General features: G+C 36.6%; 1 protein-coding gene across 1 annotated transcript; it reads right to left on the bottom strand.

The window, feature by feature from the left end:
• Positions 1-224: 224 nt before the first annotated feature.
• On the bottom strand, positions 225-25,533 carry ASB15 (ankyrin repeat and SOCS box containing 15). Its single transcript, XM_008570775.1, has 10 exons — positions 25,494-25,533; positions 19,804-19,912; positions 18,125-18,177; positions 17,903-18,034; positions 16,634-16,792; positions 10,762-11,007; positions 8,988-9,159; positions 6,581-7,151; positions 5,936-6,089; positions 225-418 (listed from the first exon to the last, which is right to left on the bottom strand). Exons 2-10 carry the CDS (start codon positions 19,908-19,910, stop codon positions 246-248), a joined length of 1,767 nt encoding a protein of 588 aa, XP_008568997.1. The 5' UTR covers positions 19,911-19,912; positions 25,494-25,533; the 3' UTR covers positions 225-245.
• Positions 25,534-26,275: the final 742 nt, after the last annotated feature.

Below are 26,275 nucleotides of genomic sequence, written 5' to 3'. Positions count from 1 at the left end.
CTTGATAGGGAGAGTTTGAGGACTCATAGCCAGTGAACATAATTAATAGAAATTCACTATCTTAAAAAATGAAAAGATCTTTAAAGATGAAAAACATGGTGTTCATTTAAGAACACATGATCTACCTATAAAATTGTCAATGGATTTAAATACACTTAAGGATGTAAAATGCTTCCAAGAAATTATCTGAGGGAATCACATTTAAAAATATTTTAAAAGTCATATTTTAAAATATTATTTTTAAATTATAGTAATTTTAGCTCTTGTCCATAGAGATCATACTCTTTAAATAATATGTATCTTTGAATAGCTGCTGGTAGAGGAAGCTTTTCCATGGAGGCTGGCTGGCCGAGTCGCTGGAGCCCCATAAGTCTTCGAATTTTTAACCGACACAAATGCTTTAATGAACAAGGATTCTCTAAAATGAATGGGGAAAACAAGCAAAAGTTAAAAACGGTATAGTGGATTGATCTGTAAGATGGGCTGTTTCAGAATAACATAAATAGTGTCATTCTGAAAAAGAAATGTATGCACACTTTAGGAACTGGTGATTTTAAGTGAAATTAAAGTCGTTATTAAGCATTATAGACCACTCCTCTAGAATGTAAATTCCAGGACAGCAGAGATTTAGTCTGTCTCTGTGTCAGAAAAAGAGTCTGGCTCAGAGTGGGTGTTCCACTAGAATTTGTGAAATGGATGAATGGACTTGATTTAAGAAAGCAAATGCTCATATCTCCTTCCATTTTTTTTTCAAGAACTGAGAATTATAGAGATAGATTTGTTTACTTTCTCTTCTACCAATCTTTCTAATGAATAATTGTCCAGGAAACATTGGTGCAAGTGATTCCATATATCATCCATGATCCAGTCTGAGGTTCATTTCCAGTGTGTGATACCTAAACATTTTATATTTTCAAAAATATACTAAGATCATTCAGATATCTGATGTTAGTCTTTATTTTCAATTCTTACTTTATCTATATCATAATTACAGTACTGATACATTATACCAGCAATATGAGTTAGTGAAAGGGCAGCACACAGGCTTAGATGTGGGCTCTGAACTCAGTTGGCTTGGATCAAAATCCCGGCTCTGACACTTCGTATTTCTGTGGTCTTGAGCAAGTTACTTAACCTCTGTGTTTTTAATGTTCTCATCTATGAAATGTAGGTAACAATGGGAACTACCAAGCAGGGTTATTTGAAGATTAAACAAATTAATTCATGTAAAGTGTTTAAAAAGTGCTTGGTATATTGTAAACATTAAATAAATGTTAACTATCATTCAATTCAATAATAAAAGTGATCCATTTCTGTTTCATTGGAGATTCTAAACATTCCAGTTATCTTGTTAAATATTTAAAAGAATGCTTCCCCAAAATTATTGAGGCAAAATTATTGCTATCAAAATAGGCAGAAAAAAAAATCCATGTTTTTTAAAAAAATTACTATTTTTTTCCTCTGACAAATCCACTGCCTTATATGTGTACATTCCTGGAGGAATCCTGACATCCAGTGGCTAACAACGCTCATAGCAATCAACTGACACTGGTTGCAATAACATACGATTGAAAGAACAAAAAACTTGATGGTTTTATTTACTTGGATTGTCTTTCTAAATTCATCAGGACTGGTGATTCCTTTGCAATAAAGACATATGGACAATTAATTACCATTTAGAAGAAATGTCTGTGCTGTCTATAACAGGAAGTACAGTGGTATTGTAGAAAGAGCCTGTGTTTTGAAGTAAGACAGACAAGTGTTCAGATCCTTGCTTTGCTATTTTTTATGTCCTTAACTTTGGGAAATTTATTTATCTAAGACTTAGTGTTGTGTCCTCCTTGCAATCTCCAAACTGTCTTAACTTTTTTATTATAAAATAAAATACAGTTAGAGAAACTACACAGGTATAGTTTCATAAGTTATTATAAGTGAACATCTTTAATCACCTCCCAGGTCATAAAATAGAACTTTGCCAGCCACCCCACAATTCCCTCCACAGTCCATCCAATCTTCATCCCTTCCTTCCCACATAAGTAACTACAACTCTGACTTGTCTAGTAATCCATTCCTTTAGAGTTTCATCATCTAAGTGCACTCTCACTACCCTATAGTATTGACGATATATGCTTTTTTAATTTGGTATGTCCTTTAAGTCTCTTTTAATCAGAAGGTTCTGTTCTCCATCCCCTTCTTGTCCTTTCATTTAATCTTTGAAGAATCCAAATGCTGTGTAGCTTTCCATTGCCTACATTTTGCAGATTTTATTTTTATGGTGCAGTTCCATGTCCTGCTTTCTTTATTTTTTGAAATTGATAGCTGGATCCAGAGACTTGATCAGACTAAGGTTTGATCTCTTTGGCAAAACTATAGCTAGTGCTAGGTTCTTTCATCAGGGGCCACATAATATGATGTGAGCAGCAGCTGATGGTCACTGACTACATCCATTAGTTTACTGGGGGCTGCAAAATGGTGATATCCAATTATATTGTTTCTTTTTCATTTATTATTTGGAATACTCTTATAAAGGGGTACTTTTGCTCATCTACTCTTTGGATACTAGTGGCACAAATCATATAGGCAAGATGGAATAAATACTTAAATCTTTTCTTTTATCAATTTTCAAGATAATGAGTTGATTTTTTATTGTCCTCTGGAACCAACCAGATTTTAAAATATCATATAAGTAAACATATTGGCTAGGTTTCAATTCACTGAAATAATTATCCTTTTTGAAACTTGTATTGTCCTGTCTTTAGCCAGTGGGAGCCTCTTCAAGTTCAGTCCTAAATTCTTTTGATGTAATTCTTATAGTCTTCAATAATTTATTTGCTATCTGGTATGACCGGATGTTTCAGGTTCATCCTGCACACATCCTTCCCCAAGTCTGGAGTCATCCATTTCTCCAAGAAACCCTTGTTTCTTTTTTTGTAGAAAACGGCACTTCTAGGCCAAAATCTGGGTTCTATGGATGCTCATTGCTACTGAGTTCATTATTACTTCTAAGCTTCTTCTGTAGAGACACACACACACACAAAACACAGCCCACATACAACACACATACTATCAAGGTAAAATAACTTATGAGTTTACATTGATGCTTCCAGTTCAAATTCAGGACTACAGAATTTTTCTTTAGCCTCCTCTGTAATACATCTGTATTTCTTTTCTTCCATGCTGACAATTCTGGTTCTCAAGGATGCAAAGAATAATGGAATTAGAATATTCTTTAATTACTCATCTACTGAATACATCTCCCATTCTCAGCCTAATAATATTAATATTATGTCACCACCAATATTTTGAAATAAATATGTTTATTTACCAATGTTTTAAATAAATCATTGTGCCAGATCTAGATTATCAGAGCACATAACCATTACATATTATATCTTCTCCCTTTAAACTTAGTTTTGGTATTCTGTTTAAATGCTAGTCCTGTTTAAACTAGTCCTTATGTTGACATCTCTTTAATCACTTTGGGTTGTCTAAAGGTTACTTTTTAGTGGATTCTTCAGAAGGCAATCAGCAGAACACTGTTTTCTGAGTTCCTGCATGCTGCCAACGATTTGTCTGCATTAATCACTGGAAGTCAGTTTTGCTGTGTACGCTTCCTTGGCTCACATTTTGCTTCCACGGGTAGTCCTAAATGTGTTACTCCATTTTGATAATCCATTTTTTTCTTTCGTAAGTCACTTATTTTATTTATTTATTTATTTATTTATTTGTTTGTTTGTTTGTTTGTTTATTTGCCTATATGCCAAAGGATGTAGTAATTTATAACTTGTAGTTTCAAATCTTTTTATTTTTGTATTTGATTTGTTCCTTTGGGTTTGGTTTTCCTTTTCAAGGAATCGTGTTATTGATATGTCGACTCTTCATTTCCTGTCTTCAGTATTTGTCACTGTCTTTCAAATTCTTTTATTTATTCCTTCATTTCTATTTGATTTTTGCAATTTTCTTCCATTTCATCTTTTATTTCTCATAAGATATTATTTACTTTGTTAGTAGTTCTCATTTTTATTCTAGTTCAGCCTTCATATTTGGTATTAATTCTTTTTATTCCTAATTCTTTTCTCAGTTCTGTTACCTCATTTCTGAATTTTTTCTAATTCTGACATGTTCTTTCGTGTCTAGTTTCATATTTTCCTTAAGCCTTTTAGAAAACACAAGGTTTCAGTTTTGATATTTTCTGAAAATGGGTTTTTCTGGTGTGTTTTCATTGTCTGTGGGATATTATTCTGCTCCCCTTTCTGTTTTTTCTTATAATAACTGTGAGATTTAACTGTGATACTTTTCTGTTGCTCGTTTTTATGTGAATTTAGTTTTCTTGAACTTTTAGAAGAATATTTGATTCGAGATAGTTCTAACTTTTCAGAGCTTCCTGTTCTATTGTTTTCTTGCAATGATTCAAAATAAGGTTTCCTGGTTCTGCTGCCACCCCCACTTTTATATGGCCTCTTTCTTGTTCCTGTCCTGCTTGATTCTGATTTCACTCCCAATGTGGGCTTCAGTCCAGGAATGGAGCTCTGAGAGGTCAGCCCGAAGAATTCATAGGGTTTAGACTCTTGTAATTCCCCTTAGCCTTGGTTCCTTATTCATAAAAGTAAGCATGATAACACAACTCTACAATATTTAATGATGTATTTTACATAAACATTTCAGATACTTCACATAAACTTACCATGTAATAAAAATAGTAATAATTTAGTTTGGAAATAGTTAAGTTTACTAAGTATTTTTAATATTCTAGACAGTGTGCTAAGCACCTTTCACGCATTATCTCTTTAAATCTCTACAACAACCTTATGAGAAAAATTCAATCCTAGCCCCATTTTTCAGTGGGAAAACCTAGGCATAAGTAATTTTCTCAAAATCACACAGGCTGTATGACTATTTTGGTCTTTTTACAGGAAATAAAATCTTCCTTCCCTCAGAGAAACAAAAATGATACAACAAATTGTTGCTTGTTTCCAGGAAAATATCAGACCTGAATGACATGTGCACTGTATAACCCAGCAATCCTGCTCCTAGGCAAACCCAGAATTCCATTCCATTCTAGGTCTATCTGAGCCTAGAGTTCAATTTCTAGACTAACGATATGACATTATCCATCGTATTCACTAAGATTCCCATTTCAGTTGCCACAAAGTCTCTTCTACTATAGAACCCACTCCAGGGGGAGGCTGATTTAGATATATTAAAAGTGCCAGATTATTTAAGTGTCATGTAAAGTTCTATGATGCTTCTTTAGGCTTCATAAAATCGATGTCTAAATAGGTTTTGAAAGTTCATTTTTCCAAACATATTTTGAAAGAGAAAACATCTCTAATCTATGATTTTTCTTTCTATTTGCATTTAGAGTAATTTTAAATGTATTTTCATTGAAACTTTTATAATATGAGTTACTTTCATGATTATAACTAAACTTTCACCTAGAGAATGCAAAATGGTCTGTCTGTAATACAAACCTTTGATGGTAGAACTTTGTCAATAAAGACCTGAAAGAAAGCATGTCAAAAAGGATAATTCTAATCTTTTTCATTCATTTACTTACTCCATAAGTATTTACTACTAACTAGGCATGATGCTAAGCCTTGAGAATACAAAAAGAAACAAAACAGATTCCTGTCCGCACGGAGATTGCAGTCTACATAATGTATGATGTTATAGAAGTTAATTTTCAAAAAAGTGAGTTATAGTCAGAATGTTAATATTGCTATAGATGTACTCGTTATACAATTATAGAGTTGGAAAATATCAAGAAAAACAAAAAATTATATCTTACAACAGAGGAAGAGTTAAGGATGATTTAAAAATCCACACAATTCTGAAAATAAAGTAGCACTAAAAAAAGTACCAATGAAGATATTAAGAAACTTATCCCATATGCATTTTTAATAAAAACGATTGTAGGCAAAACTTTTGTTTTTACCTAGGATTTGGCGGATTTCTGGCCATTCTCTCTGTACTTCTAGTGCAGACTTCAGTTTAGCACACAGGGGGACGTAATCCATGTAATCTATTAATACTCGAATAACACTGCCCACCAAGTGTTTCATCCAAGGAACTGTAATGAACTCACAGAACTGAGAGAATTGATAAAATTAAATTTAGTAGTAATTTTCATATACCATATACATAAAAACTCAATTTTGCTATGAAAATTACTCTTTTCTTTTTAACAGGAAATAAAAGATCCCTTCTTGTAATAAACAAAACGAAAAATAGTTTGCTTGTTTCTGTGAAACTATCAGCCCTGAATGCACAGCTTTGCTGTGCCTGTAGTCAACATAACATGGAAGAATCATGCTTTTTTCCATTTAGCCTCAATATTCTACCAAATAAACATAATTGCTTATGTTCTCACATTCTTCTACCTTCAGTTTCCAGTTCAAGAAAAATAAAGAGCATCTTTTTTTGGCTAGCTTTATGCTTATATTCCCATATCACTGCAAACAAAAATTTAAGAATACAAGAAATTAGAGTTGATTTTTTTCTGGTAACATCTCTAAGTGGGTGAAAGTTGATAAGAGTTAGGATGATGACCCAATATGAAAAAGGAGAGTATGGAACTCACCGGGTTGTCTTTTATTACACAAGATGTCCATCCTGGCAATACCTCCTCCTCTATCTCTGACCACACGAATGAATTTCCAAAGATGTCCCCATGCATGCAGTTAAAGCACATCTCCACTTGATAGCCATTATTCAGCAATAGCCTCAGCATCACCTCATCATTTAGGGCATACTGAATGACACTGGGGAAACGAGTGTCATTTACATGCATAAAATAACAATTGACATTAGCTCCATGGAAGAGAAGCAGCCGTACAATTTCGTGATTATTGGCCCTCACTGCCACAAGTAGACAGTTGAGGGGATCTAGGTTTGGGTCTGCACCTGCAGCCAGAAGGACTTCTGTGCAACGGATATCATTATTAGAAACAGCAAAATACAGTGCAGTCTTCCTCTCATCATCGTAGCTCTGGGAAATGTGGTCAGCAAGTAAGGTGTTTACATCAAAACCATTTTCAATGAGCAGTTCTAGGCACTGTGTATTTTGTCCATCTGCCGCTGAATGAATTGGTGTTAGCCCACTTTTCTGAATTGCATGTTTGGATGTTACTGGGATAAGATATTTCAGTGCGCTAAAAAAAAAAAAAAAAGGCAAATATCTACATGTTACAAACAAAACCAAGAAATTAAATAAATCAGCTTCTTCACTAGGCAAGTGAACACAGTTTATTTAGTTTCTATTATTTTTTCTAGATAACCTTATACTGAAACAATTACACTTTGTTAAGCAACTGCTATTTAGGTTAGTGTAATTTAGTCCGTTTTGATTTAGCTTCCTATTCTAGATATTCCTGGGAAACATGCTAGATCTTATATATTTGGACCTAGAATTGTTCCTTTGGAACTCCTCATTTTCCAATTCTTCTCTGGACAATACCATTTTTATAAGCAACCAATACTATCTAATAAAAAATTAAAATTAAAGTAAGCCTTTCCAATGCCATAGAATAACGCTTCACAATCTTGACCATTAGAATTGTGGAGTCATTGCAAGTGAGAGCTGAAAGTAACCTTGAATATCCTTTAGTCCCTCTGTTTCATCTAACAGAACAGTGTGAAGTCTGGAGAGGTAAAATGACTTGTCCAAGGCCACACAGATTTAGAGCAAGGACTGGAATTTAATCGCCTTTTGAATTCTCATTAATTATTCTTTTTTCACTGATTCCTAAGCAATCTATTTTTTAATTTTGGCTATGTATATTCTGTTTCCACATCATTTGCAATGGAATTATCAGCCAAAAGAAGAGTCTTTATTATTCAATCAACCTTTCATCAGTCCAATTAAGATAACTGACCACGGCTGTGTTTCTCAATTCATGTGATAAATAGTTGTGAATTTCACACTTGACCAACTAGACATGTATGAGAACCACAAGCAAGGATAACTTGATCTCTTGTGCCTAATTCAGAGCTACCATGTGTGAATTTATGAACACCGGGCGTAAATCCAGGTAAACTTTAACGACGTGTCACTTAGCATCAATTATGTGTCATTGGCCACTTAATTTAGCCAATGTGGCCACTGAAAATGATAAAGCCCAACTACTTCAAAGTTTTTGAACTTATGAAACATATTTAACTGCCTAAAACCATCTTCTCATGGTGTATAGTTTAATATCATGACTTTAGAATTCTATCAATGCATTGGTTATTAACCATCACATTTTGTGATTTAAAAATCTATCCAACCATTTGAATAGAATAAAGAAATCTAAACTTATAATGAAGACTTCCCATTCATGAATATATTTGACATTATACTGTGATATCCTGGAGATGTTAGGAAATAATTGGAATAATACTGATAGTATTGTTATACATTTTAATCCTTTGTCAAGGGCAAAGTTTTTAGAAACTCATTTTTTAACACATTCTTTAACATAAAGGCACTCGCAGGTGGCTTGTGAAGAATTCTCACTTACAACTTAATTCCTTTTAAAAGAGAGTTTCTTTTCATTATAAAAGTAGTATAAATTCATTTGTAGAAGTACAAGAATATAAAAAGGAGGGAAATCAAACGAGTTCTAAGGATCTAAATGCAAAACTTGGGAACATTTTGTCTATTTTTCTTTGGATTTTGGAAGGTATTATATAGAGACTTGTGATTATACTGCATATATAATTTTGCATTTTTTTTTCCTTTTTGTCTTTTTTCATGTCCGGCAACGGATCGCAACTCTCAGTGTCGCGCCCGTACCGGACCGGGACCGGCAACGGGATCGCAACCCTCGGTGTCGCACCCGCACCTCGCTCAGCCAGTGAGCGGGAACCGGTCTATATGTGGGATCCGAACCCTCGGCAGGAGCGCCACCGCACTCCCAAGCGGCGCACTGTAGCAGTGCGCCACCGGGCCGGCCCACAATTTTGCATTTTTAACTTGAATGATCACCTTATAATTTATTACTCACAGATAATGCCCCTCATAGGCAGCTCGGTGTATAGGAAGATGCCCTGCTCTGTTGGGTACATTTCCACTTCCCCCATATTCCAACAGGAGGGAAATGCAGTCAGGGTTGCCACCTCCTGCTGCCTCGAACAACACGGATGTGCCATCATCTGCCAAAGCCAACACATCACCACCTGGCAGCACAGAACACATGGGTAACTGGAGAGCACTGTTAGGATAGTCCCCTTAACAGTAACATGTTGTTTCCTTTCTGGTTAGGACTTAAAAGTATAAAATTAAGAGCATTTATGTTCTCAATATTTTCTATAAACAGTTATACAGCATGCTTCATTTTATTAAAAAATCTTTGGGTCACAAAAATGTGAGATAAACCAACAAGTCAATTTTCACAATGGACAAGTGTTTCCAGAAAAATGGATCATTAGACTTTTTCAAGATAATAATTAACATTCTATTTCAATTCAACAAATATTTATTGACTGCCGTCTATGTGCAAGTACTACGTGTGAGCCTAAGATGAATGTCTGACTACCTTAAGGAGCTTAGAAGGGAAATGAAACAAAAAATCCTCAGAGAGCACAAACTGTATGACATTCAAGTGACATCAGGACCAGGAGGTGTGATGCTGCTCTGCTGCTTACTGGGAGAGTGATTGTCTAACTACCTACTTCTATGAACCTCCTTTGTGCATCTATAAACTGGAGTAATACAGCTTATTTCACAGGGCTTATTTAATAATTAAATGAGGTTGTATGGGGGGTACTCAAAAATGTTAGTCTTTTCCCCACAGAGGATCCTTGGGGATCACGTGGTCTTAGACTTCATTTACAGATGAGGAAACTGAAGACCAGATGTTCAAATAACTACGCTAGGGACTCACAACAAGTAGGTCGCAGAAACCAGTTTAGGAATTATGTCTCTTAACTCCTGGTTCTGTAGTTGTATAAAGCACAAGGGGGGTTTAAAGGAGGGCAATGTCACGAGCTGTTGGTGAGAATTAGGAAAGGATTTAGGGGGGAAGTGTCTCCAGAGATTGACTTTGAACTGTGCTCTAGCATTTTCCAGATAAGGACAAGGACCTGAACCAAACCCAGACAGAAGGAATGCCAGATATGTTTTGGAATACTGCCAGTCTATTTGGGCTGGAATATAGAATACGAGATGGGAATAGTGAGGGATAAACTTGAAAAAACTATTCAGGATGCTGCAGTAGGAATTGTTTTGAATAGTTTCTATGATGGTAGCTGTTCTGTAGTGAGAGGGACTGAGCTGCAGTATGTAGTATGGGTTCTCTGATGGGGAGACTGGAAGCCTGGAGAGTGGTTAGGGAACGATTACACTGGTTAAGGGACCACGTGAGGGCCCAGTGCAGACGGATTGCAAAGGAGGGACAAGAGAGACGCTATAGGACTTTGCGACTGTTTGTATTTGGGAAAGAAGGTGATGGAAATATTAGAGATAAATCCAAGCTTTCGGCCCTGGTTAAAGAGGGAAAAAAAGAAGGAATTCAGTTTAGAAGATGAGTGGGAGACCCTGGTGAGCCATCTCTGTGAAAACTGGGCTGTCCCTAGAGGGCAGTTGGGGCTGGGCTTGATTTGTAGGTCCCCAGCATAGGGCTTAGCTGAGTTGTGGAATAGGGGTCTATCGAGGGGGCTGGCACAAAAGCCTGATGCCCAGTTTCATTCAGGGGAGCAAGACGAGACAGTGAGGGATGGAGGAAAGGAGAGCCTGAGAGGCAGGACGGAAATAAGGAAAGTTAATTCCTTCCCACATACCTTTGTGGATTAGATGTTCTAACACGTCACAGTGACCATACTCAGCTGCGACACCTAATGGTGTGACTCCAAATCCATCTCTCAGGTGGACGTTGCCTCCGTGTTTCAGCAGCAGAGCTATGATGTCCTTTCTGCCCTGCTTGGCTGCTTCATGCATTGCCGACCATCGCTTGACACAGGGCTGGTCAAGGCTGCTGTTGTGCTTGATTAGAGCAGACACCATGTCATAGGAGCCCTTTTTTACAGCTGAAACATGATTTTTAAAAAGAAGAGCCAACAGTAGGCATATTAACATGAACACTTTAGAAGTTATTAAAGTAATTACCAAATTTAACAGCAGAATAGATATTAGCTATTCCCTTTTCTTTTATAAGGAGATATTGTATTTCTCAGACCCCTTCTATTTCTCATACCCAAATTTTTATTTGTGGAGTATAAGTATGCAAGATGATACTAGCTTTTCTTTAAGACCCAGAGGAGGGTTAATAGTTTCATGGAAAATAGTGCACATCACTAGGACAGAAAGCTGTGTGTATTTTTCTAAACTTTAATCTCTTCACCTAAAAAGGTAAATAACATCTAATGTTGAGTCGTGTAAATTGATGCATGTATATAAAATGCTTAGTATAGCACCAAGTATAGAACAGGTGTTCAATAAATGATTATCATTATTAATATAATTTTATCACTTCCAGGATTCTGGAGCCCCATATATAAATAATATTTATCACGTTTTCTTCTATAGAAACAAGTTCCCCCCCTGCCCCGAAATATAGCAGCAAGTATTAAATGAACTTCTCTTTTAGTGGGAGGTTATCAATAGGACTCTTTAGAATCTAGATAGGTCAGTTGTTCTAAATGGGTGAAGTATGTGACAGCTACATACTTCAGAGTTTCACTAAGTCAGATGTCTCTCCTCCCCTCTGCATAATGTTGAAATCATAATGTTGAAAGTTCTTCTTCTCTTTTGGATTTTTTTTTTTCCTTTTTGTCTTTTTTCGTGTCCGGCAATGGATCGCAACCCTCGTCGCCGCGCCCGCACCTCGCTCAGCCAGCGAGCGGGAACCGGTCTGTATGTGGGATCCCATCCCTGGGCGGGAGCGCCTCCACGCTCCCAACCAGCGCACTGTAGCAGTGCGCCATCGGGCCGGCTCCTCTTTTGGATTATTAAAAGATAGTCCTTACTTTGATGTAAATACTTCTGAAAGGTGTAACACATTTTTTCTCTTGTCAATAAGTAAAATCGTAATAAGAAACAGATCAGTTCCAGTCACTCATTTGTTCATTCACTCATTCATTCATTAATTCAGTTAATCCATGCTAACTATATGAAAGGCTGTGTTAGGCACTGTGGACAGCAGGAAAAAGATTTCTTTCTCACTTGTGAAATTTACAGGCTAGAGAAAAAGCCTACATTGTCTTCTGTTTGAAGAGAGACTCAAAGTCTGGGCCTTTGCTGGGAAAAACAGGAAAAGAGAGAGAACACAGACCACATAGAACATTCTGGGCAGCGAGGAGGCAGAATGCAGAAAGGATCTAAGGCCAAGGCGAGGGAGGCAGCTCCAAATGGCATAATAGGAGGATGAAGACAAACGCTGCCTGCTTCACTTGGAGGCAGGCAAGCCATCACTGCAGCGAGATTCCAGCTTTCCTCCTGACCACTGTCTAAAGTAGAGTCTGTCGACAAATGCCTCTCTCTGAACTGCCCATCTGCCACTGGCAGCCTAATTACAGTGAATTACCTCATCCTAGCTGGTGTCATTGCAGAACAAACATCAAGCGAGCTAAACAAACCAAGAGAAATGCGTCCTCATTTATTTACTTGCTCCTATTGCAGTTTTTTATAATTAGCAAAAAATGTATTAAAATAATGAACCTCTTGATCTGTTTTCCTCTTGTCTGACTCAGAGATCATATTGGTTACTGGTATTAGTCTTTCTTCATGAATATAACAGCATAGACAGGACATCTTCACCTTAAAACAATATTTAAAATATCAAAACTTCACTTCCAATTTGATTTTTTGGAACTAAGCATGTATTTCCCATAGAAATAATAATGCAAGTGGTAGAAAACCCTTCCCAAGCTAACCCATGAAGATATTCTTAACCAATAAATGACTGAAATAATAAAAACTCATAAGCCACATTATTGGTGTAACATAAATAATTAAGTAAACTAAGAATTAAAAAATTTTTCAAATTTTATATATATGTTGTATCTATTTTTAATTCTTTAGAATTTAAAAATTTTAAATTTAGAATTCTTTAGAAATTCTTCAGTATTTTTAAAATTCTTTAATTTTTTAATTTTAAATTTATATCTTCAATATCAATGCTTAAAGAAAACCAAGCTTAAGAGGAAGAGTCTAGGAAATTAGATGGAGAATTTTGTGTAGATTTTAGGCACTTCTGAACATTTCATACTTTGCTGGCACTTTTCCTTTTTATTTTAAATTTGTCATTATCTCTCTTTTTCTGGATATAGATGTTTTGCTCATGTAATTTATTTATCATCAGGTAAAAATGACTTTCTGACTTATAAAACATACCAAGAGGAGAGATTTTTCTGAAGTACTTTGACAAGAACTGGAAGGTTGAAAGAGGAGATGTAGTGAAGAGGATGTGTATTGATTTGTGAGAAAGAAAATGTCTGAAGTGAAATCACTGGTCTACATGTGGCAGAAGGTCAGGGTCAGGAGGGCAGTGGAACTGACATGCTGTGCCTAACATTTCTCTGGTCTTCCTCGCTTCTCTGGACTCCACTGACCAGGATAAGCTTGTGACTATCCCACTGGGGAAAGACGACTCCAGGTCCAGGGAATGGGCAGAGAGGTAGGCCAAGTGCAAAAACCCTCAATAAGTGCCACATCATCACCAATCAGATATCCACCACTCAGCAAGTAGCTGTGTTCACATGATTGCACAACCTCAAAGCCTTAGAGGGATCAGAAGTGACTTTTTTTTTTTGCCATCTAAGAATATTTCATAAATAGAGACAAAGATAATGACATCAGGCTAAGAAAAATAAAAATGGCATTGTACACAATGAAAAGAACAATACTTTTTTCCCTCTTATCTCTCCTCTACAAGTTAATGGACTGAGAGATGCAAATTTCAAAAATTCAAGCAGCTCATAAATTCAAGAACAAAACTGAGGAAGTTCCATGGACAATCCATTTTCCCACAGAACCTGAAAAGACTTGATGTGGGTTCCATAACAAAGGTCATGAAGAAGGTAACCTAAGAAAAATCCTTCTTCTCCAGATATGTGGATGATGAGGACATAAAGGAACATTTCTAGAATATTTCCTTCATGGAGACTTTTGTCCTCTCTCAACATTACCATTTGGTTTATAAAATACATTATTTCCGTATGTTAATTCTACTTTGATTCTGATAGATCAGCAATAGAGTTCTTGTCCTACACTTTAGATATTGCTAAAGTAGAGAATTAAACCAACATATGGAACTTTGAAATGCATATAAATGCTGAATGCTCTGTTGTGGGCATTAAGCATTAAAAAAAATTAATGAAGCAAAAAGAAAACAAATGAGTAATAATCATGCTTAGTTGTCTGTTAAGAAATAAGTGGACTGAGAATAGCAAGTGGAGAATAATTCTATATTTGCAAATGAAGCAGTATACAATTCTGGAAAAGTCTTTTTTTTTTTTTCTTTCAGAAATCACAGGCAATATATATAACAACGCCAATGTTGTTGCAGATACTCCATGGTATATTCTGGCCTTTAAAAAGTAATTCAAGTCACATTAGTAGTGCTGAAGTAACCCAAGATGCACATTCCATTTAGTGTCTGTAGAGCCTGCTTAGGAGAGCACTCTGGTTTATTTATGAAAAGACCAAGTTATTATGACCTAAAGGCTGCTTACATGTATGCAGAGGTTGCTATTTACTCTTCAGTATTTGTGCTTCTCCTTTTCCTTGTAGCAACAGAAGCCCCCAAATGTTAGCTGATCCCAGACCATCCAAGTAGAGACTAAATAACTCATCCTCCCTGGCACCCAGGTGTAGCCATGTGACAAAATCTGAGCTAAAGGCATATGAACAGAAGTGCTGTATGCAGTTTCCAGGTCCTCTTCCTACATTACAAGTGCTTTCCCAGGGCTGCTCCTTCCTCCTGCCCACTGCCCAGGAATGGTAATATCTGGAGCAATATTGGAAGACCTTGTAATGGTGGCAAAGCCACCCTGCCAACCCTGGGCCATTCACCTACAAAATGTGAGAGAGAAATGACTTCTTTCTTTATAAGTCATTGTTTATTTTGTGTGTCTGTTTTTGTTTTTTTGTTACAGAAGTTTGCCCGTACCCTAACTATAACTATAATGATTAAATTTTTTGTCTGATTTAATCTGAATTCAGAAAGGCTGAAAACTCTGACATGGGGCAAGAGTAAGTGAGAAGGAGTCAGACCAGAATGACCCCATGCTCTGATGACACTCTTCATTGCACAAGTTTTGTCTGGGGCAGAACAGCTGCCTTGGAGTCTTTCCCTTCCCTGTCTGCTGATAATCCCCTCTACGTCCCTCAAGCCTTAACTTCAAGAGCAAGGCTCTTCAAAGCCTTCACAGATTCCTGCTTTTTTATTCCCTAATTTGCTTTGAATATACACCTTTATCATAGCATTTATGACACTCATTTTCCGTTTAAATGTATCTAGCTCTCTCACCAGGCTCTTTGAGAAGAGGAAGATTTGTCCATTCATCTTTCTACCCACGCTGCCCAGCACAGCATCTGGCTTATGGTGACTTCTCAATAAATGCTTGTTGCATTGATGTTGTTGAATTTATGCCATCAAATGTTAATATTTTACTAATGTTATGACTTTTCTCAGTTTTCTTTTAACAATATTCAGGTTGTTTTAAACATTCTGGTGATCCTCCTGTGAACAGGAGCTGCAGTGGTGCTTAACTAGCTACGATCTCAGCTTGCGGTGCTTTATCTTCCTCTACAGTTGCGGGTAAATAATCTTAGGGCCCTTCCTCCTCCTCCTGCCACACATACACTTTCTCTTCTGAGCACCTGTCACCTGTAAGGGTTTTATATGTATTTTCTCTAATTTTCATAACTATTCTGCCTGGTAGGTGTTGTATTTGCACTTTACATGTGAGAAAACTAAGGCCAGTGATTGCAATCTCACAGCTAGGCTTTAAATCCACAGATCTCAGGCTCCAAAGCCCAGATTCTTACTCCATCACTTTGTGTTCCTAAGAGAAAGGAAATGTTATCTCTGGTCATTTGTAGTTAACCTCATCTCTCTCCACTCCCACAAACAGACCTGCCAACAAATAGCAGGATATGTAAGACTGAGAAGAAGCTGATAAATGACACCTTCAGATTTACCATCCTTGCTTCATTGTGTTACAGCTGTGAACTCCCTCGTAGGTGCCAATCTCTGCATCTGTGTGCTCAGAATCTGCTGGATCCACTTCCTTCCAGTTTGGCCTGATCATTCTGATGTGGATCTGATGTCCCTCTTAGGAGTCCCCTTTCTGACTCTTTCTTCTGGCTATTTATTGCACAGACAACCCTCCTTACAACTGGACCCTACCTAGAGAATATCCCTTTAGAATTGGCACCTCTGCCCTCATGAAGCTAGCTCAGGTCCCTCCTGGTTAGTTGCACTCTATAATTGGGTGCTGAAGGATGAAGCCATCTTTCATATTTGACTTCTTTGTGGGATAGGAAAACAAAATCACAGGGCAGATGAAATGGGGGCTAGGGAAAGAGAGGGAATGGAAACACCTGAGGTCACATAATTTTAGTCAATATATAGTGGTTTCCAATAAATACTTATTACATTTTTATCATTTGTTTCAAACTATAAAAGTTCTAGGAAAAAAGGTTATTTACCAATCAGGAGGGGCGTCTCTCCTTTGTCATTTTTGGTGTTGGGCCATACTCCCTTTTCTAGTAAAGTTCTTACATTCTCCACCAGACCAGCTTTCACTGCCAAAGTCAAGGGCGTTTCTCCATCACCAGTCTTGAATTCCCAGAGTGTTTTATAGGATGCTGAGATGCAAAAGCATTGTATTGAAAAGTTAAGAATGTTTACTTAAAGAATATCACATAGATCAGAATAACTCAATATTATATGCATCATGTTGAAAAAAATCAATTGATGAAAGAGAGAAGACTAAAAGGAAATACAATAAAAGTTTACCAAATGATGGTGAAGATAAGCAGGTGTACACAGACTTGCTAATTAAATCGACAGCTAGAAAACCAACATCTGTGTTTCAACCTGCTCTTTTTTTTCTAAACAGGTTGCTAATTCCTGAATCTTAATTCATTGTAAAACAACTCTCTGATCCTTTGTATTATTATTTAAATTGCATCTGAAATTGTTTTTTGTCAAATGAAGTCTGTAAATGTGGGAATGAGAATGTATTTGAATGAATGTATCATTATGTCAGAATGTGATAGGACAGAAATATCAACCTTAACCTTATCTATGTTTGTGTGTCTAGCTGTCTAGTTTTCTAGCTGGCTGACTGGATAGCTAATTATCAGATATTTATTATTATCTCCCAGAACATAGAATTAGCAAGCAACATTGAAAGTTGAGAGATAGGGCACTCTCAAAGTGTTCTGTAAGATGCCAAGATGTGAAAAACACTGTGTATAAAAGTTATTAGTAGTGTTTAACACTGGGTTGATTTACCACAATATGAGTTAATTCTTACTTTATAAAAAATTAATATAATATAAGGACAAAGATTGTAAGTATTGCTTCTTGTACCATATAATAATCTTTTGGAAACTAACTCAGGAGATAGCTCATTATAAAAAATTAAAAACTGAATTCCAAAAGAAAAAGCTTTATACTTAAGTCAATTAATTCAGGATATAAACAAACTTTTATTACTTTTAGGTGATAGCCACACTTTCCCACCAACCCATGTCACATTCTTAGATAAAGGGACGCAAAGGTGAGCCCTGAACATCACAAAATGTGCTAATTTTTTGTACTCTGAGTTTAAATCATGGGTACTGCCTTTTTCAAATTTCAAAGAATCTTTAATTCTGCTTTTCCTTTGTGCTTATTATGTTTATTAGAAACACTCATAACTTCTGCATTCTTGCTCTGGTTTGGTCAAAGGGGTTTTATTGTTCTCTTACCATCCAGAACAATCTCAAGTATTTGTTGAATGGGTTGAACAACAGCTTCATGCAATGGAAACCATCCTTTTTCATCAGCTTCATCCAAAGCATATTTAAATTTCACATATTCCTGGAGCTCAAGAATGTGACCTAAATTAAACATATGGACTGATCACAAATATCTGTCTTTGCAAGGCACAAACTTCAATCCATCTTACTGTAGACAATACACTCATTTACCTTGTTTTATGGCCTCGACAAGTTTTCTGTTTTGATCACTTAGCGGTACAAATCTACCAGAGAAAGAAAAGCCATATTTATACTAGTGGCATATTTAAAAAAAAAATTTCTAGTTTATTTTGAGTTTTTTGTACATAATTTTGATAATAGGGAATGTTATCAATAATAATATCAATAATCAATAATATTATCAATAATTTGTTAAAGGGAATGTACACAATTGATTTTGTCTACTTAAAAATGTAAATGTCTAGGAGTCATATATATATAGTATATACATACACATATATATATGACACACTGGACCTAAGAACATTAGTGAAAAGACATAGTACAAGATTATGATGCTACCTCTGAGATACCTCTAAGCCATGAAAAAGGAATAAACAACTGGGGACAGAGTCAGAACATCTGGGTTCAGGTTACAGCCTGCTTTTGTGATCTGGTAGGGAGTGGGGGGGTGGGGGAGCAAGGCAAATAGCCTCTCTGGGTGTTGTTTTTTTTATCAGAAAAATGATAGACTTAAACAGAAAGATCACTAAGGCTTTTTTCAGCTTTGATAACTATGCTCAATAAATGTTTGTGCTTTGAACTTAATAATTTGCTAATTAGATGCTTACTTGGGAGCTTATGGTCTACAATGCATGTTAGAGTCTTTAATCAACTGATCCACAAATGAAAATAGGCAGAGCATTTATTGAACAAACTCCTAATCACTGGCTCAGCAGCTCATGATTTAATCCCTCATGGCAATTCTCTGGCATGTGTATTTATTAAATGCAAACAAGGAATTTCATAACAAATTTATTAATTCTATTAAGCAGAAACATTTGCTAGCATTCTAGGGTTGCAAATGCCTTCTGGGGAACTCTAAAATTCTAAAATCTGTTGGAGATAAGAGAAAAATTAAAAAGACCAGAAATTTAAATGTAATGTGTCCATTTTTTAAAAGCTCAAAAGCAATAATTTTATAACACTGAATCTATTCAAAAGCACTACTAAATTCCAGATTACAAGATGCAAAATACTGTAATAGAATGTAAAGGTAAGCTAAAATTTATTTTTGATCGAAGTATATGTGTGTTGTTCAAGAAAGAAGCTTGCTATTGCAGTTTTAAATTCTATAATTTGTTAACTTCTGTAGATAGTAGATAATTAAATAGGTAGTGATTTATATATTACCTTGTCATATATAATAAAAGCCTATGACTCTTTTTACATTTATTGAACTTATGGGCTAGCTGGGTTTGCATTATTCTTTATATTTTAAAGATGCAAAAAAAGGGATATCTGAGTCAGTAGCAGAACAGGCTGTAGAATATACAGAGCTCAAATCTGTACATTGTTTGTATAAACGGTATTTGCAAATTTGCTCAAAATACTCATCCTTTTTTTGACTCCATGTTAATTTGGAAAAATAGGTAATCCTATACAACCAAATTCAAATAGGAATTTCCCATCTGAGTTGTTTTCATTTTCTACATGAGGTGGGTATTAGAGGAAGATCAGATTGATAAAACTTCTGCACAGTGGCCCTTTAAAGCCATTAGATTTCCTGCCAGAAAAGAAGGGTAAGAATTTTACTAGAGAAGGAGGCAGAAAAGAGTGTTCATTTTATCTTAACAACAAAATGAATGCCATAAAGAAATTTTGATAAGGATAGTCTATTTAAGTACTACCTATCGGGATAAAATATGGTCTTGCTGGCTTTGATGGATTCTTCGATACTGAGCTGAATATCATAACTTGCAAGATGGTCTTCATCGAGATCATCATCAGTATCCATGCCTGGATGCAATTTTGAAAGAAGCAATTTCTTATTATTAACAAATGACACACAATAGCATATAGAGATAACATAAAAAATGCAAAATGAAAAATTAAACTGCATTTACTTTTCCCTATTTAACAAATCAGATACAGTTAACATTTCAATTTGTATTATATATGAGGTTATTTTATTAATTTAAAGTGTTCTAACTTTTGCAACTTTTAATTATCTGCCCTTTGGGTGTCTGCATTTTCTTTTGACTTTCTTTTCAGTAATGGCTGCAGTTGAGCTTATAAGAATTCACGTTTTCTGAGCATCTGATTTACAGTAATTATGGCCCATTAGTTTTCTCAGACACTGCTGTACAAAGCTTTTTTTCTTAAAACTGAACCCAAGGAGGATGAGTGATTCAGTAGCAGTAATAGAGAACAGCAATCCTTTTGCATTCTTTACAAACCAGCAAAGGTTTGAATTGACTGCCTTGAATTGCAGCTATTTCTGTATTTGTGTTCAAATTCTTCCAACAGACTCTACGTTGTTTGAGATGAAGGCTCTGCCTCACTCATCTTGGCATCTCCTGCAACTCTAGAAGGTGCTTCGCTCAGGGAAGCTTCTCAATCAACATTTGTTGAATTGAATTGAAATAGAGAGAACAACAGGAACCTCACAAGTGCAGTGGCCTGGCCTTGCCCTCGGAAAATTTGATAGGGGGCAAAGAAGACACTAAGGAAATTTTAAATAGAAGAAACTGAGAACTTCAACAATTCTTCTTCCTGAGAAACTACTATCTGGTCTCAAGTATGAAGCAAACAGGTTTTAAAATTTCAAAGCTTTAAGGTAAGATAGGAGGTTATTTTGACAAAAACATCCTTGAGCACATGGAATGCTTACTTACTGACTCACTCTGTTGGGTGTGATAATCCACACGGCTGCCTGGGTTCTCCAGGAAATCCATCCCTATGGACTTGTGCTACCTGTATTCCCGGCTAGGGAAGGACCCTTTCTGACACCTTGGCAGAAGGGCATCCTTAATACACTTAGGGATGCTAGAACTGCTACAGGCATGATAAAGACCAGCTTTACTAAGTAAGTCTTAATTGTGGGAACTGTCAGTAGGTAAATTAACCTGGCAAACAATAAGTGGAGTTAAAATGAACTCCTGATTTCAAGAAAAGAGTCAAAAACAGAGTTTTCTGGGCTGACTTACATAATTTATTAATGACTATTTCAGTTCTCCATAATCCACCCATTTGTGTCAACCGAATCATAGCCATGAATGGGTGTGCAGGATGCGCACTACACAGCTGTTGCTGGTTGAGGAAATCCAGCCACACCTCCCCTAAATGAACTGTGCACTCTGGCAGAGCGCTATTCTTCCCCAAGGAGAAAGCATCTTTTGCATTTGCACCAAAGTGCTTATGGCCTGTGGCATTCCTGAAGTCACCTGAGCATTTTTTAACACCAGGCAGTTAAAAAAAAAATAGGACTAGTTATTTAGTGCTCTGGATAATAAATGAGAAAAGATAGACATATGCCATTTACCAGAGTGAAAGGGCCTCAGGATTTGATTGTTCTTAAGAAAGGATAGGGCTACTATGGCTGTGAGGTTAATGATGCTTCTTGAACTTAGAACAGCTACTGTTTGGTACCATTTTTTTGTTTGTTTGTTTTTTGGCTTGTCTTACAGAGAAAGTTGTAAGGTCTGCATGGTCTGAGAATATCCTTTGAACAGGAGATAAGGACCATCTTAACTCCATCTGCAGGCCAGAAACCAGCCCTCCTGTAAATTCCTCATTCCTTCCCCTACACAGTTCTATCCATTACAAACCAGTGCTCTTGACTGGCCTATCTCCCTTGAAATTAATACACAAAAATGTAGATTATTTCTCATTGGCTTATTTCTTCCAAATAGCCAAATAGAAGAGTGAGTATCTCTCATCACTATTGAGTCCATTGCTTTATCTTATTTAGAGAGAAATTTTAGAAGATGTAGAAGTCAAAATAGTTCTACAGCTGGGTTGACCAACCAATATAAAACTGTCTTTGATTCATGGTACTTTTTAGGCCAAAATGTACTCTCTGTGTGAAATTTTACATTATAGTGCGTCTGTTCAAGGGGAGGAAAACAAAGCAGTGTTTATAGATAATCTCGAGCTCCGAGGACAGTTCTACACCCTGGTAGCCAAGGTCCCTGACCTGTGGACAGACTGCACATGAACTCAGTGGCATCCTTATGATTTTATTGTTCATTGTGCTGTACCAGGGGCCTTACTATCACTTCAGAACAGAAGGGATAGAAAAGTGATACAGTTCGGTGACTGCACGTGAGACAGCAACAGTGTTCCACCAAGTGTGTTCACTCCCGCGGTGATATCCTCGTCTCCTCACAAGGCCAGTGTGAGTCCTAGGGATCCTACCCACCAAATAGATCCAAATGGTATTTGATTTTTTATTGACTGTTTATTGATTCATTGTCTGTCCCCACCCCCTAAAATACAACCAAATAAGAGTAGGGAATTAGTCTGCATCCTTAGGGCCTAGACAAATTTTTTGTGGTCTCTAAAAGTGCATTGAATAAATGAATTCATGAGTTAACAAATGCACACTAAAACATAATCCAGGCTCTGTTTTGTTCTTAGAACTGGCCATTTCCCTCAGCTATGGGGTCTTTCTTCCAACTAAACAACTGTAATTGCTCACTCTGTGCTTGGCTTCATCTTTCCCATTTCTGTGCTTTTACATCTTATTCTTCTTCATCCACAAGGCTCTCCAGCTGTTCCACACCCGTGGCTCACACTGCCGTGAGCCTGGCTCAGGACACTCCTCCTATGGAAGCCCTTGCTAGAAGTCTTCAGTTCCTCTGCAGCCTTCTTTATCTGTGAATATCTCCTCTTACGTAATATTTTTCCAAGAGTTAGATTTACACTCAGTCATTCTGTATTTGCTTTGCTAGTTCTTCACATATTTGTGTTTTGTGTTCTCATTTGGACTACTAGTTTTCTGAAGAGGGAAAAAAAAAACCCTTAATTTCTTTCTCTTTTATGTCTTTTCCCTCTATTCCCATTCCTAGCCAACTATAGCCTGTGGCTGCACTCAGTGGTCACTGGAAAAAAGTTGTTGACTCATTGTCAGTGGCCAAGCACTGAGACCTTCAGACAGCACAATTAGATGACAAAGTTAAACCTGTGGTGATAGAAGGTTGGCATGATCCTGGGATTAGTAATGGGATACAAAGCCTTTCACCTATTTAAATCACCAGCTTCAATCTAACCCTGTGTAAAACGTGGGCTTCCAGTATGTGAAAATTCTGAGTTGGTCTATGGAAAGTTTTTTGTTCTTTTTTTTAAATGTTCTTTTGACTAACACCAAGAAGAAAGTTACCTAGGCTCTTAACTGTTTTGCCTTGCTAATGACAGCAGGGTAAAAGTGGTGGGGAAACTGTTTACTATGCAGAACAACTCCAACACGACACAGGCTGTCTCCAGCCTTTAACTGGAAGCTTGGCATGAAATGAAGATCTGTGTGCAGGTGCCCTAAGGTGTCAGACAGACAGTCAAAAACACATTTTTGGAATGGACTTAGAGACATCAAGATGCAATGAGAAAGGCCAGAGGAGAGTTATTTATCTGTGCCTCAGATTTAAAATGACTAGGGCTCAATCCCTACCGAGGGCCAGCAACAGTCTATTGGGAATTATTTCAATAAAGCACCACTCAGGAGTATGAGGAAAGGCCAGATAATGCTTTGACTCCTTTTAAGACCTATCCACAGGTGTCCCACTTCCCTGCCTAGAAAAATTAATTGATTCTTTCTTGATAGTATTTTAACACTCAATCTTATTCTGGAAAAACCCATTAGTGAGATCATTTATTTTCCATACGTAGCTGTTTTACAAAATAATTGGAGGAATCATATCGTACAATTAGCCTTTTCATTTAAAGCACCAGTTAAGTTTGCTTAGGGTCAGGAACACATTTGATGAAAGCTATGGATTCTTTCTCTAAAGGGACACATGCCTTTCAAAATTTTGCATATAATTTTAGGGAACTCATGAAACTTCGGGAGCTTTTTCATGCACTCCTGGTAAAGAAAAAAAAATCTCTAAATTAAGAATTTCTAAATGCTAAATGTCAAATATATTATTCAAATATCTATAATTATTAGTTTACTTTACAGATGGGATAAGTTAAATCCTAAATTTAGATAGTAGGAAAAGGATAAGTTTAGTGATCATGTGAATTTTAGAATGTTTGGTCATAATAAAAATGTTGATAAAAATAATAACCATAAATTACCAAGTGACTGCTTTGTTTCAAACACCGTGCAAAGCATTTTGCATATACCAACTTGCTCTAAATCCTCACTCTAATTCTATGTCGTAGGTATTGCAGATTCATTGTACATTAGTAAAAATTTAGGCTTCAAGAGGTTAAAAGATACAGCCAGTGTCACAGAGCCTGATAAGAAGAATCTGGACAGAAGAGGGAATATCTTCACTTTTAAGGTCTTTCAGAAGTTTCAGAATTTACAGGAAAACATCCCAGACTGTTGCCTTTAAAAAAAACCACTTTGATCTTGCTCTTAACAGCCAGCTCTTGATGACAATAACTTCCAAAAATAAAAAATAGCTTCCAGGGACACATGAATCTTTTTCTTTGGCTCTATGCAATAAGGCTTTGTGTTGCTTACGGTGGTATGAGGTGTCCTAAGCTTGCTTTCATTCTGTACTTATTGTCTTGTAGTCTAAAGATTACTTTCCAAAAAATAGGATCAACATTCCAGTTGGTGCCTGACTGAAATGGTCAGGAGGCTGGCATGACGTTGCAAGGTATGAGGCAGGAATGAACACGAGTGCATGGTACCTCTTTGCCAAACTACCTCCGATCCACGATCCGTGCTCATTCCTTACTGTTAAGGTTGTTGGCAAATTTATGACACCCCTCAGAGCTTCTTTTGAAACAAGGTAGCTCCCACAGCACAGAACCAAGGTTTTCCTTTCCCCTGAACAAGGATGAATATAACTTTGCTCCCCATAAATTGTTTATTTCACTTATTCCTGGTTATATCCAAGTGTGTTTACCCCACCTACCCTCACACTCTGTCTTGTGTACTATAAAATTGGAATGTTCTTCATGGGTCCAAAGCGAGGCTGGCCTTAAGAGTACATAGAGTGGACAGTTGCTTCCATGGTGCAAGAAAAGGCTCTGTGTCCATAAATACCACACTGCCCCCAGCACCTGTCACATCATTGTCATTCTGTAACATCAGTAAGAGATTCTGTCCTTTAGGACTTATTCTTCTATCCAGTATCCCTTTAAAACTGACAATAGCACCATACTGGCCCCCAGTGTAAAAACAAGATCTCTCGGCATAGTTACTGGGGGTGGCCTGAGGCTGGAAGGATGGCACAGGTCTGAGACTGAGGTCTAGGGGGAAGTGATAACAGGGGATAAGAAAAGGGCATTACAGTAAAATTTAATTTGTTTTACAATTTTACACAAGACCAGCTCAAACAGAGACACCGGGGTTCTGAATAAGTTGCAGGTTTCCAAAGTGTGTCACAGGGAATACTGATTCCCCAAGGAATTTTGCTTTTACCTGGAAACTGCTATGGTTCTTGAGTGATGAGTTCATTTACTGGAGGTCCAGGAGAAATCATCAGAATTTATCCTATCAGAGGAAGAGCAAAAGTTAAGGGACATTTTCATTTTTTGATATTGTTAAGAAAATATAGTTGTTATATATAAAACAATGCTAACTCTCATTTTTCTGTACTATGACCATTTATATGTGTAATTTTAGAGATACAGTGAAATCAATATAAAAAGTTTTTGTTATAACTTTGGCATTTATTTAGTGGCCACATACTTTTATCTTTTCAGAATCCTGTAGCACAAAGTGACAAATCAGATGAATGGCTTCATTAGGCTGATTTCAGCAACAATTCAACTAGTCCCCAAGAGCTCTCAGAGAGAGGTCTAACTCCATCATAATTGGGTTCCACTCCAGTCACTTACTTACTTACAAGTAATAAGTTACAGCAATTCCCTCTTTATGGTATTTGCCTTTTCTACTAGAGAGAAATCCTATGGATGATGGAGAGAACTAGAGAGTTCAAACAGCATCTTTTTAGCAGCACAATATGTTCTACTGATAAATATCACACACACACATACACCCACAATCTTAGTCTAGAAAACAACTGCTATTTTTATGTTGCCTCAAAGAAATACAACTCAACATTTTAGAAAAAGGATATGAAAAGGAAAAATGGACATATTGATCTCTAGACACTAAGTGTGATATCTGCCATGTGATAACAATTCAGTAAGTATTTGTTGAATGAATGAATATTTGAGTGATCAAATATACACTACTCT

Source organism: Galeopterus variegatus, unplaced genomic scaffold (genome assembly GCF_000696425.1).
Source record: "Galeopterus variegatus unplaced genomic scaffold, G_variegatus-3.0.2 Scaffold630, whole genome shotgun sequence".
Classification (NCBI taxonomy): Eukaryota; Metazoa; Chordata; class Mammalia; order Dermoptera; family Cynocephalidae; genus Galeopterus; species Galeopterus variegatus.
This window is presented reverse-complemented; position numbering and strand designations above follow the sequence as displayed.

What these genes read in the sequence shown, in the direction of transcription:
- ASB15 (XM_008570775.1), bottom strand. Translation starts at nt 19,910, where the DNA reads ATGGATACTGATGATGATCTCGATGAAGACCATCTTGCAAGTTATGAT. An exon ending in TGTCGAGGCCATAAAACAAG is followed by an intron (nt 18,035 to 18,124) that starts GTAAATGAGTGT and finishes TGTTTAATTTAG; the next exon opens with GTCACATTCTTGAGCTCCAG. An exon ending in GTGTAATAAAAGACAACCCG is followed by an intron (nt 6,090 to 6,580) that starts GTGAGTTCCATA and finishes CAATTCTCTCAG; the next exon opens with TTCTGTGAGTTCATTACAGT.